At 43.1% G+C, this 15311-nt stretch overlaps 1 protein-coding gene across 4 annotated transcripts in view; it reads left to right on the plus strand.

The window, feature by feature from the left end:
• The window catches only part of CEP112 (centrosomal protein 112), a 288709-nt gene that overhangs the window by 19821 nt on the left and 253577 nt on the right, over positions 1-15311 (plus strand). For all 4 annotated transcript variants that reach the window (XM_050920643.1, XM_050920641.1, XM_050920642.1 and 1 more), the window contains exons 5-6: positions 4186-4282; positions 6891-6965. In XM_050920643.1, the coding sequence (XP_050776600.1) occupies positions 4186-4282; positions 6891-6965 (172 nt within the window). The remainder of the gene's footprint in view (positions 1-4185; positions 4283-6890; positions 6966-15311) is intronic.

A 15311-nucleotide genomic window follows, 5' to 3' on the forward strand; every position in this document is an offset into this window, starting at 1 on the left:
AGTTGGGTTATATGCATTGTAAAAAGCAGAGAGGCTATTGTTACTTTAAGCTGACATCATTTGTGACATGGGTCATATGGGAGCTCTATGTAATAGACAGTACATACATTTCTAACTTGTTTTCATTATTTATTTAACAATTAAAATAAAATTTAATGTTTAATATTTAAATAATGTTTAATTTTTAAACAAAGGGGTTTTTGTTGTTTTAATCCATTATTAAAACAGGATAGAAATTTTGCCTACAGCTCTCTATGAAGGACTTCCATAATGCAAGTGTCATAAATGATGATGTTTTTCGTCACCGTTATGTAGAAGGTACATACAGTAACTATGATTTAAAGTCTTTATTTTCAAATAAGTTTGACTGTGTTTTTCACCTTTTAAACTTTCATACTGCTGGATGACTAAAACATTTTTATCTTTCATGATATAATTAAATCTTTTTTGAATGTATTTATAACTCTTGAATCATAATTAAGAAACCAATGTGTAAGCACTACATTTTTTGTGAGAGAAATGACTGATTATAAAACTGGGCATTTCAGTTCTAACTGTTATGATTCTATCAACCTGATAAATGTTATGAAAAAAATATGATTTAACAAATGTTAGGGGCACAATTAAAATATTTTGATTACCCTAATATTTTGTTTGGGGCAGAACAATTTGATGGGTAATAGTTTCAGAAAAAGGACCATGTTTATTGTGAGATTTTGAGTGTAGTTTAAAAGTTCTATTCGTCTTTTTTGGCTCCTGATTCATATTGTACTGCAGGAAATGGTGGTAATGAATAAGTATGGGGTGTGCATCTTTTCTTGGTTAATGATGAATTAGTGTCTGACTGCTGTTAGTGGGCCCTCCGTTGCTTAATATTCTGTCTTTCTAGTATAGAGGTACTGACTACCTTGGTAAAAATGCCATGCTATTTTTTGCAGGAGTAACAGTAATAGATTGTGATTATCAGACAAAACTCTGTGTAAAGGACATGCAAAGGCCCAATGTTCCACTTCTCTTAAGAAGTCTTAAGTGTTGCACAGGCCTCCTGAACTGCGGGGGAGAGGAAAGAGTGAGAGGGAAGAATTTCACATGCAGTTTCATTTTAGGGTCTCAAAAGACTTCCCAAATGTTAATTAAGCTGCCGTGCAACCTTAATTCGGCCCCCTTGTGCATATGCATCGTGATAGTTTTAATTAAATGAACACATACTATTTTTTTTCCCAGAGGACCCCTGCCTCAGTGAGTGCTCTGAACACAGAATTATTAATTTCCTCTATGGCATTCTCCACTATATTATCTGAGTGCTTCATAAACAGTAATGAAGCTGTTTTCACAAGACCCCTGTGAGATGAGGCAGTATTATTTATCTCCATTTCACAGATGGAGAACTGAGGCTAAGAAATATTAGGGTAAAAAGACACCTAGGACCTAATTTTTCAGAGTACTTAGCATTATATAGCACTTCATGTGATCAGAGGGTAGTTGCCATTGACTTTATTTGCAGTTGAGAGTGCTCAGCCCTTTTGTCAATCAGACTGCAGGGTGTCAAGTTGAGCATCCAGTATGTGAGGCATACACAGTTGATGACCATGTCTGAAAAGTTTATCTTAAGTGACTTGATTGGCATCATGTAGGAACTCTGTGGCAGAAGCAAGAATAGAAGTCATTTCTCCGGGGCAGCGTTCAACGGTCTTTACCATGAGACTGCCCTTTCTCTTCCTGCCGATCCCTGCCTCATTCACTGCATAGCTTCCGAGCTTCTGTAACAAATCAGGTAGGGATCTTACAGACAAGACAGCCCTTATTCAGCTCCAGAGGAGGTCCATCATTCACATTGAATGAAGCAGGAGTCCTGTGAAAAAATTAGTATGCGATCATGTAATTAAAAACTGTATCATAAAGCACACACACATCTCTGTTACTGGAGGTTTACAACTATGGTAGCCCATTCTGTATCATCCTCTGCTAATCAATTTGTGGATAAATAATCCTTTTGATCCACCATTTATACCATCTCCTCTGTCCAAGATCATCTTTTTCTGCTTAGTGTTTTTCTGTTCGCTTTCTCTTCCAGTACCCGTAACATGTATTGACTGCTGAATCTCTTAAAATTTGTCCTGCAAATTGAATCTTTCTTTTCATAAGATTTCTGACTAGCGTTTGCTGAGTTTCAGTCATTTCCAATACTATTTTTTTGGTTACTTGGTCTGTTCATGATGTATTTTCAGACTTCTTCTATAACACCATAACTCAAAGGATTGTAATTTCTTTATTATCAATATTTTGGATGTCCGTGTTTCATAACTGTAATTTAACACAGACCAAATGTAAGATTTTAAGAGTTGGAATTTAGTCTTCACATTTATGTCCCTTCTTGCAGGGCTTTGGAGCTGTGCTCCGGCTTTGCTCCAGTTCCAGGCTAGAACCTGCAGCTCCACTGCTCCATGCTCCAGCTCCAGGCTCTGCTCCAAAGCCCTGCCTTCTCATCAGATATTTAGGTTAAGGCAACCTTAATTCTGGCATTTCCTAGTTTTTGAGGGCTTGACTTTGCAACTGTAGTAATATTCTTTTTAAATAATTTTTTGTATGTAATTTCGTGAGGGTTTGAAAGAGGAAACTGAACATACAAATTCCATCATGTGGCGTCATATTAACACCCACATGGGGAATCTGCAGTGTTGGAATCTTTAGCTCCATCACGCAGACCTCTCTCACGTGAGCTAAGAAGGTAAGTGATATTAGGTAGAAAAGTCTGTGCCACAAGAGCACACTGCTTTCCAGAGTCTGGAATAGAACCTAAGACTTCTGAGTCTCACCATTCCTTTTATGTCAGCAAATATCTGTGAAACCCACTGGCAGAGTGTCCCATCCCCGTCCCAAGTGGTTGTCTAAACAGCATAAATATTAGTTTGTCAGCTATCACATTTAACATTTGGGTTTGGGGAACTCTGTGCTTCCTGCTCATCAAAGAGCTGAAACAATGTTCTTGAGGCACTGAATTACCAGCTGTTAGGCTCTGAATAGAGCTGAACTGCCAGTGCTGTAAGGAGTTAAAAATCTTGAAGAACTAGTGGAACTCTAACCTGTCTGGTGTAAGAGATCTGAGACCAAAGAGCAGGGATCCAGTCAAATGATATCTTCAAAGAAGAATAACGGATGGTGTGTAATTTCCCTTCCACGTTGGATGAAATGATTTCTATGTATGGTTTTATCAAGCCCTTTGATCCTTCTGATGAAATGTGCTATAGATGGAAGATAATTGTCATATCACTGTGACCCTACTCGTGACATCAACTGAAAATTATCTCACCAATAGTACAAGCTGCTTCATAATATAGCCTTTCTGTTTCTGAATATTATTCCACTGCCATAAATGCTTTAGTCATCATTAATTATGTGGAGCCTTTTCTTATTTTTTCCCTTGAACTTAGGAAATAGACCAAGTAATAACTTTGGAACAATCATGTAGAGACCCAGGAATTTGATAGGTATCTTCAATGTACAATGCAATTATCAGTTTAGGGTGCGGTTTTCCAAAAGCACCTAGGGGCATTAGGAGCACAAGTCTAACTGAAGTTGTGTTCATGATGTTAGAATTCTAATATTCTATATTATCAACAATTCACTTTCAAATAAGTTTTTTCCCTTCCAACTTTAGTCTGTGTCTTCTGATGTTAAAAACTATTCCTGGAGCAATCTGGGTATTTTTAGAAAATGCCATCTTTTAATATCACAAAATAAAACCTAACTGTACTGGGCCAGTGCAAATCTTCTTTAGGAATAAATGGATTAAAATATACACAGTTGTAAAGAATAAAATTCCAGCTAAATTAATAATTGTCGTATCACCCAACATCCATATCTATATAACAAACAGAAACAAAGAAAACGTTGAAATAACATAGCATTACATGATATGTTAAATATTGTGAATTTATTTTTTAAGAGTATTTGAGAAATTTATTCATCTTCCCACTGTTTTTAAAATGCTTCAATTTAGATGCTACAAAAACACCATTTTCCCTCTTATTCGGTTAACCAATTTATTTTTAATCTGCATCACCTCACATAATATTTTCTCCTGTATCTATTACTTTAAAAATATTTTGAGATCAAGATATCTGTCCACTGTGTTGTTAGATGTGAATTCTTTATATTCTGGTTGTTACTGTTTTGTGATGACAGGGAAAGATACAAGTATAATGGGAAGCTAGCGTTAAGGTCACATTCTATGAGTCCACCTCACCGGTCAGATGAGGACAACCGTGCCATGCAGACACCTGTAAGATACTTTTTTACTTTTTTGTAATAAATTTGATCTTGTTTCAGTGAATTATTTTTATGTAGCCCCATAAAATTGTCATTTCTCATTGTAACAGTCATCCCTGTGTGCGGGTAGAAAAAAGTAGCAAACAGCAGTGGGAAGGACTGAAGCTCACCGAAGTCTGTGCTCTGTAGTTGCTGAAAAAAAATTCACATTGGTTACTTGCACTTTGTCCTAGGTGGATGACTCTGATTTAGTGCAGAACAAGGCTGGTCAGCTGCATTGTTCCCATTAAACAATTTGGCAAATTAACTGCTGTTGATGTCATCTTGTATTTTTCAATAATAGATTAAAGAAAACTGCTGAGGCTTTTTTGGCTGCATTTAATGATAGTTGACCTTTTGAAGGACTGAATTTTTGACTGATTGTTTTATCCAGTGTCAGACAGCCAGCATTATGTCTTACTAAGAGAGACTAAACAGACTTTCTATAGAATCTTTTATAGTCCTAAATATTTGATGATATGTCAATTACAAGCAATTTAAAAACAAAAATTCTTGCTAATAAATGTGTACAGTTGTCAATATATATGCTGTTTCCCTTCATAAATGTAATATCTCTAGACTGTAGGTGGTATCATATTCCATATGCATTTGACATGTTTTTCAATTTAGTAGAGGTGCTAGACACTTTAAAGAAGTGTCTTATTGACCAGTATTTGCTTTATTTGAAGCAAAATAAGTGTTTAATATGAAACACTATTTTATAAAAGAAAAGGATGGTCTTACACTGAAGACTCTGGGCTGGGATTCAGGAGATCTGGATCCTGTGCCCAGCTGTGCCACAAGCTTCCTGTGTGACTTTTGGGAACTTCTAGTGCACACCAGAATGTGGGCCAGTTAGTATGCAACATGCTAGTGCAGACTGAATTTACCCCTCTCTTGTGTGACTAAAGCTCTGTGTAGCCAAGCCTTCAGAAACCACTGTGATGAGTGCCATAGAAAAGCCTATTAATAAAATAATTCTTTTTAGCTTTGCCAAACAGTTTGGTTGTTTTGGCTGTCTGGAACAAATAGCATGTTATGGTCTATGATGTGCAGATGTTCTGGCATAGTTCAGTCCCAGGTAGAGGAATTAGGGAGTTTCCTTAAGAAGTAAAGAACTCCCTCAATTGTGTGTTCATTCCTTGAACTAAAAGCTCACTTCTCTACAGGGTTATGGTGTCTGAATGAGAACACATTTTTGAACACAGAGAAGCTTGCATGTGATCTTAAACACTTCTAGTTAACAAAACCTAATGAGACAAAATAATTCATGCTTCCGTGCATTGTTTTTCTAACTACTGTAGTTTACTACAATTAAACTTCTATTATAGAACTGAAATAGAAACGTCTGGAATAATTTTTTCTAAGTCTTTTTAATGCATTAAATAAAATAATTAGTTACTGTCATGCTACAGTGAAACCCATTGTGAAAGACACTTGTAGCCTAAAGCAACAGTAATCACCAGTCATTGCTCAGTGTTGGAAACTGCTTTTCTGGTCTGGAGCTGGTCTGCTGCTCCTCTTGGCTCTGGTACTGGCTGTTCTGCCCAGTATCACCACTCCCTTCTATACTACAGTTCACAATCTTCAGCCTTCCTCTACTTTGTGGCTAGTCAGTGTGCTTGTTCCCCATCACAGTTAGTCCCACCCAGCTCTGTTTTGGGTTATTGCTAGGCATCCCTCAGTTCCTTGCAGAAAGGCGGATTTTGGTCTCATCTTGTAAATTCACTTTCTCTGCAAGTGGTCACCACTAAGGCAGACAGGGAAAAGAATTATGTTCCATGAAAAATTTTGAGGTTCTGAAATTTTGTTTCACTTCCACCATGGAACGAAATTGAGACCTTTTGAAATTTTTCACGAAAAGTGTGAGAGAGAAACTCACACATCCCAGCATAGGAATATCACAATAGCTGGGGCATTCACCTGGGATGTGGAAGATTCAGGTTTAAGTCACTGCTCTGAATCAGACAGAGCAGGGACTTGAACCTGTATGTTTCAGGTGTGTGCCCTCACCACTAGGCTATTAGCTATTCTGGGGTGGGTTTTTCTATCTCTGATGTTGATTAAAAATTCCATTCTGGACCTGAGTATCATCCCAACAAAAGTTTAGTGAAGATGGGTATGTTTCCATGAAAGATTAAGTTTTGACAGAAAATGCTAATTTGACAGAAAAATGTTTTATTAAATAATTCCCAGTCAGCTTTAGTCACTGCTCTGGAAACCTGCTTGGCGGGAGGAAGAGTATGTGGGCGGAGGGAGGGTGTGTCCTGTCCGCTTTTATAATGCGGTTATATTTGTTCTTTTGGTACATTTTGAGGATATGGAAAGGGAGCACATTAGGTACAAATTATCTAGCAACAGATAGGTGATGGAGCTACCTGAATTAAAGCCAAGAGGAGCAGCAGCCCAATTCCAGACTGATGGTTTCTTGGGGGGGAAGTGAGTTTTCAAGGGGGACCAAAACTCTTCTTTCTTTTGATATGGTACCATATTTTTTTTTCCTTTGAGGGCAGTATAGTTCAACTAAAAGTTTCTTTAATTGTATATTGGTCTGCTCTTATATCTCCATTTTCATATTCCAGGAAGATCAACACAAAAAGCCCATTTCTTTGGACGACAGTGATCTTGAAGCTCGTCTCAATAGTTGGAATCTTGGGGTAAAATAAACAGTGTATTAATTTATTTATTGGCTTCAAATGAAAGCTGTCTGGTAATTTAGTCTGTTTCTGAAATAGTAAACAATAACTTGGCCATTCCTTTTAGAGATGGAAACAAGTTGGAAGCAATCATGACACTTTGAAAGATAAATCATAAATAAATGTCATTTGAGAAGAAACTATTAAAAAACACGTGTCTGTATATTATGATTTTTTAAAGGATGCTGGCATAGGCTCAACTCCTCTAACTTGGTGTAAATCCAGTGATTTGCATAAATCCCTTGTGAAGCAGCCTGCAGTATTGAGGCCGATATTCCTGTACAGTTGTGACTTCCTAACATATTTGTAAATAGTGTACTGTACTTTGTTACAACGTTGAATGATGACAGACTTTACTTTAGCTTGTGAGATAAATCATCTTTCATCATATAAATTAAATCTGAAAGAGAATACTTCATTCCGAAAATGAGGTCACATGGAGTTCTCTCTCCACCAAGTTCCACAGACAGCCTCAGAATATATATTTATTGGATGTTGGCAGTAATGGATGATAGGGCTTTCTGTGTTTTATTTCCACTTTTACCATTAGGAGGACTTTAATTGGGCTTAAAACATTTAGATAGGACATTAACATTTTAAAATATTCCAGCCAGTATATTTGCAGTCTGTCATCTCTCCTTAGGACACAGACATATTTTTAATAGTATTTTAATGTGCTGTGTATTTTTGGCATTACAATCTACATTAGGCAAATACAGTTAGACAATTAATGTATTTCTTATAAATAAGATGAAAGGAGTTTGTTAAAATCACTTCAATATTGTATTTAAAATATTCTGTGTTTTTTCGTACATTTGTGTGTGCATACAGATTTAGCACGTCAGGTTTGATCTTTTTCTGATCTTAAGCAATTAATTCAAGTTTTCTAGACTTGAACAAGTTTAGATTCCACTTTGATTTAAGATAGCTACCATATTGAGATTTTTTTCTCTTCATTCCTTCAGTTACGCTCCTCACTCTCTCATCACTCATCACTGTGGTACGTGAACAGCAGGGATTTGATAAAGTCCCTACTCTTTATAGCAATACTCTTTCATGATATTTTGTCTAATACTTCTCCAATTTGATTAGGATTATGGATCTAATCTAGTGGATCTGGAATCACCCAGTTTTCATCCATTTGAATAGGTTTTTTTTTCCCCTCACCCTTTTCTTTTTTCATCAGTTTTTCCACTGTGTATTTATTTCTGTGGAGCCAGATTCTCAGAAGATTGTTTTGATACTTATTGGACAGAAGTATAATTAGTGTATAGGTTTTGTCTGAGTAAGGATTTGAGGATTGGGTTCAGTGTTCTGGAGTGGTGGTGAACACTCCACACTTAATACTGAAGCTTCTTCATATAAACCCATGACTTTACCAAAAAGAAGTCAATCCCCTGAAATTTCCTATGTTGTATCTCATCCCAGAGTAGAGTTTTCTAAAGAGTTTGGAAGAAATTGGGAAAAGAATGTTACAGTTACAATGTTTGAAGAATTTTTCTGTCATTCAATTTTCAAAAAGCTTTCTAGTATTTTTTGACTTGTATCTTCAAAATTGCTATAAATGTGTTTGACCTTGCTGAGGATGCTGTTTGCAATTCTAATTTTTTTTCTTCTTTTGAGGAGCTTGGGATTATTTCAGGAACAACGAAGATATAAGAGCTGTTTGGGTGTGTACAGTGCAACATTTAAAAAAAGCATAAAAATTCAAAAGTTGCTAATATAAAATGGACTCCAGGCTTTGCTACAGCAGGCTAAGCTGAGCAAGAGGTGTGGGAATAACTGGGTAAGGTGATGGAGGAGGGAGTGGATGGGAGGGAGTGGGAGACTGTCGGATGTATGGAGATGGGATGAAGGAGAGCATGGAGGGCTAGGGAGTAGAAAAGGGAAATAAGAGAGAGCATACACTGTACTGCAAGTGACTGGCAGAGGCGCAGGCAATATGCTTCCTATTAAGAGATCCATTTCCAATATTACTATAACATCAGATCATTGCTCATGTAAAAAAATGATGGCCAAGATGTTCAGAAGTGACTAGTGATTTTTGGTATCTGTTCTTCGCTACCCAACTTGACACCTTAAAGGGGCCTGATTTTCATAAAGTACCAAGCACCACTCTCTGAAAACCAGGCCCCTTTAAGATATCTCCTTCTGGGCATTGAAAAATTGAGATACTCCAAATTGCTCATTGCTTTTGAAAATCTTGGCCTACACAGTTATGTAAATCTGCTGCACGATATAACCCATCATATGACTAAACAGATGAATTATTCATAAAAATGTTCTTCTACTCCACCAACAAAATCATGCAATGAGTAAGCTTACAGATCTCTGAAAAATTAATAATTCTGAGAGTATATTCATTTGAAGATCTTTCCTGCATAGTTAAGAAACAATATACTCAATAGTATACCTCACACATTTCCATTACGAAACAGGAAATGTTAAGGTTGAAAGGCTGTAATAATATGATGTGGTGAAAGTAAGTATTGAAGGATTATATTGCATCGAAGTACTGAGTGTTCATTTAACCTTTTTTTTTTCTTGATGTAAATCTATAATTTTTTGGTGGGAGTGAAGGGCATGGAGGTGGGAATGTTAGCTGGGTTCTGCTGAAAAACACTTTCAACCTGAAAGTTTGAACTTTGTTGAAAATGTTGTTTATTTGGGTTAAGATAACATTTTTCTAGTCTATCTTCCATTTGGTGAAATGTCCAAATGCTGCTTATTTTTCTTATGCTGTGTCCAGCATGGATGGACATAACTGTGTTTAGAAATCTTGGCCGGTGTTTTGCATTCATGGTGTATGGTTTTCTTCAGTAAAAATGTAAGCGATAACAGAGGAGTTCTGTTTTTTGCTTCTTTTTCACAGTATTATCTCTCATGCTTTGGTGCCTGTTGACATTCTAAATGTAAATTGCACACTTGCTTTTCTTCTTCCCAGAAGAGGAAAAGCTTGACCTTGAGCCAGTTCACTAGCTGTCTGTCTGCTTGTTCCAAATCTAAATAAACGAAAGGATCCTACATGCACCTTCTTGGCCCCGAGAACAACTCAACTTTTATATAGCAATAAAAGATCAATTTCTAGCATTTTAAGACTTCTCTGAAAAACACATTTTAAAAAGATTCTAAATTACATACAGTGAAACTACCTGAATACTAAACTTCCAAACAGCCTTTTCAGTAGTAGTCGATGCTACAAGAAATACCTTGCAGGGAACAATAACAAGAACTTAACAAGATTTGCAGACTATTGAGAAGTGCATTGTATGAATATCTAGATAGACTAGATTAGAAAAATGTGCATGTTTTTTAAACGTGTTAAGTATTTGAATAGTTGGGGAACTTCAGTCTCTGGATGTTTAATAAGTTATAATTTAGGGCTGTCAATCGCAGTTAACTCACGTGATTAACTAAACAAAATTAATCACGACTAATCGCAATTTTAATCACACTGTTAAACAGTAGCATATCAATAACAGTAACAAATAACAATAGAATTTATTAAATATTTTGGATGTTTTCCTACATTTTCATATATATTGTATTCTGTGTTTTAATTGAAATCAAAAAGTGTACAAAAACAAAACAATGTAAAACTTCAGAGCCTGCAAGGAGATAATGCTGCTCTCTTAGGATCATAGAAGATTAGGGTTGGAAGAGACCTCAGGAGGTCGTTTAGTCCAACCTCCTGCTCAAAGCAGCACCAACCTGAACTAAATCATCCCAGCGACGGCTGTGTCAAGCCGGCTCTTTAAAATCTCTAAAGATGAAGATTCTACCACCTCCCTAGGTAACCCATTCCAGTGCTCCACCACCCTCCTAATGAAATAGTTTTTCCTAATATCCAACCTAGACAGCCCCCATTGCAACTTGAGAACAGCTAGAGGGGGAAAGAAGTCTCAAAAGACCAGGAAAGGGTTTAAAGTGAGGGCCAATCAGCTCCTGGCTGACCCATGAGAGGTTGAGAGCTCATAGAATCATATAAGGTTAGGGTTGGAAGAGACCCCAGGAGGTCATCTAGTCCAACCCCCGGCTCAAAGTAGGACCAACCCCAGTGAAATCATGCCAGCTGGGCGTTGAAAACCTCCAAGGATGGAGATTTCACCACCTCCCTAGGTAACCCATTCCAGTGCTTTACCACTCTCTTAGTGAAATAATTTTTCCTAATATCCAACCTAGACCTCCTCCACTGCAACTTGAGACCATTGCTCCTTGTTCTGTCATCTGTCACCAGTGAGAACAGCCTAGTTCCATCCTCTTTGAAACTCCCCTTCAGGTAATTGAAGGCTGCTATCAAATCCCCCCTCACTCTTCTCTTCTGCAGACTAAATATGTCCAGTTCTTCTTCGAGTGATTGCTCATATCCATTCCAGTTAGGTATACGCGCCGCGCGTGCACGTCTGCCGGAAACTTTTTACCCTAGCAACCCCAGTGGGCCGGCAGGTCGCCCCCTAGAGTGGCGCCAGTATGGCACCAGATATATACCCCTGCCGGCCCGCCCGCTCCTCAGTTCCTTCTTACCGCCGTGTCGGTTGCTGGAACTGTGGAGTGCGGCTTGCTGACCTCCACGTCCCTAGCTCTCCTGTTCTTGTTCGTCGTTTTTAGTTGTAAATAGTTCTTACTTAAGTAGTAGATAGACTGTTAGCATAGTAGTTAGTTAGAATCTTGTAAATAGTTATCTAACATCGCTTGCGGGTGGGCCGTTGCCCTCCCCGGCACCCGGCACCGGGCCCATGCCTGGCTCGCCGGGTTTCAAGCAGTGCTCGGCATGCAAGAAGCCGATGCCTACGAGCGATCCCCACGACATGTGCCTTAAGTGCCTGGGGGCATCGCACATTAGCGACAAGTGCCGCATTTGCAAGGCTTTTAAGCCTCGCACTAAGAAGGAGAGAGACCAAAGACTTCGCGCTCTCCTTATGGAAGCGGCTCTGTCATCGGCACCAGCGGCGCAGTCAGCCAGTTCTACTCCGGCACCGGACCGCGCCGGCACCGGCAAGACTCCCTGGCACCGGGAGCAGACTCACGTCCCTCGGCGTCTGCAACACCATCAAGGCAGGCCCGAGTGGAGCGCCTGGCACCTACCCTGGCCGCGGCACCGCCTACAGGACTGCTGTTGACTCCGGGCCCGGAAGGTCCGTCGAGTCCAGCCCCTCCTAACTCCCCCTTAAGATCAGGGGTCGAGCTACGGGTACCGTCTACGCCGGAGACCTTTGCCTCGGCTCGGGACTTGATCACATTGACGGAGCCATCTCAGCCTCATCCGGCACCCCCGGGACGGGTAACCTCCACGGGTAAGCCGATGCTTCGAGTGCTGTCTCCCGAGTCCCGGCACCGATCACCCCGGGGGCATGAACGCTCGCGCTCGGGGTGCTGCTCGGAGTCCCGGCACCGTTCTCCCAGGCGGTACCGGTTGTACTCGCGGCACCGATCGCCATCTGCACGGTCCCAGTCGGGCTCGTCTCACCGCCGGCACCGAGACTCCAAGAGCCGTTCACCTCAGCGTTCGGCTCCCCGGTCGACCTCCCGGCACCGAACCGGTGGTAGGTCCTGATCCTGGTCGACCTCCCGGCACCGCGCCGGTGGCAGGTCCCGGTCTCCGCTGCCATCCCGGCACTGCACTCATCGAAGGTCGCGGTCCCGCTTCCGGCACCGACATCGCTCCCGATCCCGATCCGGATCTCGGCACCGGTCATCACTCCGTTCCCGGTCCCGATCCCGGCACCGATGTGGGTCGCGGCACCGGGCCTCGGCACCGAGGGGAGCGTCGGTCTCGGCGCACAGAGCTGCATACCAACCAAGCTCAGCGCCTCCGTGGCCTTCTGGGGAGCCATCGATCTCTTCCCAGACTGACAGCGCCTATGCCATGGGACAGGACAGACACTCGGCCCTGTTCCAGGACCCTCCACCACAAGAGCGAGGGCCTCAACAGTGGGGGTTTTGGACCCCATGGGCGTATTCCCAAGCCCAGGGTCCGCAACACGTTTCCCCCTGCCCTATGGGGGAATGCAGACCACCAGAGGCGACGGTATCTAGACCCCCTCACTCCCCGGAAGCAGACGGCAGGTCCAGTCACCGGGACCCAGAGCTCCCTCCAGAAACGGAGGTGCAGCCCCACACGGAACCTCCCGTGGACACTTTGTTGCCGGGGGTTTCCTCGTCCTCTTCTCCGGATGAGGCAGTGGCGGGTACCTCGTCCTCCAGTCCTTCCCCACTGGATCTTAGGGCACACCAAGACCTCCTCTGCCGGGTGGCACAGAACCTGGACTTGCAAGCGGAGGAGGTGTCTGAAATTGAGGACCCGGTGGTGAGCATCCTTTCCGCCGATGCGCCCACCAGAGTGGCCCTGCCCTTTATAAAGACAATCCAGGCCAACGCCACTAACATCTGGCAGTCACTGGCCTCCATCCCTCCAACCGCTCGAGGGGTGGAATGAAAGTACATAGCCCCCTCGAAGGGCTATGAATACCTATATGTTCACCCGACACCCTGCTCCTTGGTGGTCCAGTCGGTGAACAACAGGGAGCGCCACGATCAAGAGGCCCCAGCGCCCAAGTCGAAGGAGGCGAGATGAATGGACCTCCTGGGCCGCAAGGTCTATTCGGCGGGGGCGCTACAGCTCCGGGTCTCAAACCAGCAGGCCCTCCTCAGCCGCTACTCCTTCAACTCGTGGGTAGCGGCGGGGAAGTTCGCGGAGCTCTTGCCTCAGGACGCCCGCCAGGAATTTTCCACCATCCTGGACGAGGGCAAGAAAGTAGCAAAAACATCGCTACAGGCCTCCCTTGATGCTGCCGACTCGGCCGCTCGGACCCTAGCCTCGGGGCTCACGATGCGCCGAATTTCTTGGCTGCAGGTCTCTGGCCTTCCACCGGAACTCCAACATGCAATCCAGGATCTCCCCTTTGAAGGCCAGGGCCTATTTTCGGATAAAACAGACCCTAGGCTAAAAGACCTCAAGGACAACAGGGTCATAATACGGTTGCTGGGCATGCATACGCTGGCGACACAGCGCAGGCCATTCCGGCAGCAGAACCAGCAGCAGCAGCGGCGGCCGTACCCTCAGTTCCGCCCGCGGCAGGACCTCTCTAGGCGCCGAGGCAGGAACAACCGCCGCAGGCAGTCTGATGGTCAAACGAGGCAGAACCAAGGCTCCGCCAAGGCCCCTCCAGGGCCTAAGTCTTCATTTTGAAGGTGCGCCCGAGGGCGCAATACCAGTTTCCCTTCCGGATCCCTCCCCGCAGTTTTCCAACCGCCTTTCTTTTTTCCTCCCGGCGTGGACCCGAATAACATCGGACCGTTGGGTCTTGCGTACGGTGCAGGCCGGTTATCGCCTGCAGTTTTCTTCGCCCCCACCCTCCCCCCCACCATCCCCGTCCCTCTTCAGGGACCCCTCTCACGAGCAATTCCTCCGTCAGGAGGTGCACGCGCTCCTTGTCAAGGGAGCCATAGAGGCGGTTCCAGAAAACGAGAAGGGCAAGGGGTTTTATTCCCGTTACTTTCTAATCCCCAAGTCCAAGGGTGGCCTCAGGCCCATCCTTGACCTGCGGGAACTCAACAAGTATATCATGAAGTTGAAGTTCCGCATGGTATCCCTTGGAACCATCATCCCATCCCTGGATCCCAGAGGCTGGTACGCCGCCCTCGATATGCAGGACGCTTACTTTCACATCTCCATTGCCCCCCAACAGGCGTTTCCTCCGCTTTGTGGTTGACCGCCAACATTTTCAATTTGTGGTCCTTCCGTTTGGCCTCTCTACGGCCCCGAGGGTGTTTACAAAATGCACGGCAGTCGTCTTCGCACACCTTCGACGTTGCCACATTCACGTCTTCCCCTACCTGGACGACTGGCTGATCCGAGGCACATCGGAGCTGCAGGTCCGCGACCATGTGGACAGGATCAGCACCCTTTTTGCGGCCTTGGGCTTTGTCATCAATGTGGACAAGTCTACTCTGCTCCCCACGCAGCGGATAGAGTTCATCAGGGCCTTTCTGGACTCTACCCTGGCCAGGGCCTTGCTACCCTTGCCCAGGTTCCAGTCGTTGTCAGCCATCATTCTACGTTTTCAGGCGGCCCCGCTGAGCTCTCTATGAACATGTCTGGCCCTTCTAGGCCACATGGCAGCCTGTACGTTCGTAACGGCATATGCCCGACTCCACATGAGGCCTCTTCAATGATGGCTCATTGCGCAGTATCGGCTGGCCAGACATTCGTTGGACACAGTCGTCACCGTTCCTCAGCGGGTGCTGGACTCTCTTCGCTGGTGGCTGGACCAGTCCGTAGTCTGTGCGGAGCTCCCATTCCATCCG

Source organism: Gopherus flavomarginatus, chromosome 12 (assembly GCF_025201925.1).
Source record: "Gopherus flavomarginatus isolate rGopFla2 chromosome 12, rGopFla2.mat.asm, whole genome shotgun sequence".
NCBI classification, from domain to species: domain Eukaryota; kingdom Metazoa; phylum Chordata; order Testudines; family Testudinidae; genus Gopherus; species Gopherus flavomarginatus.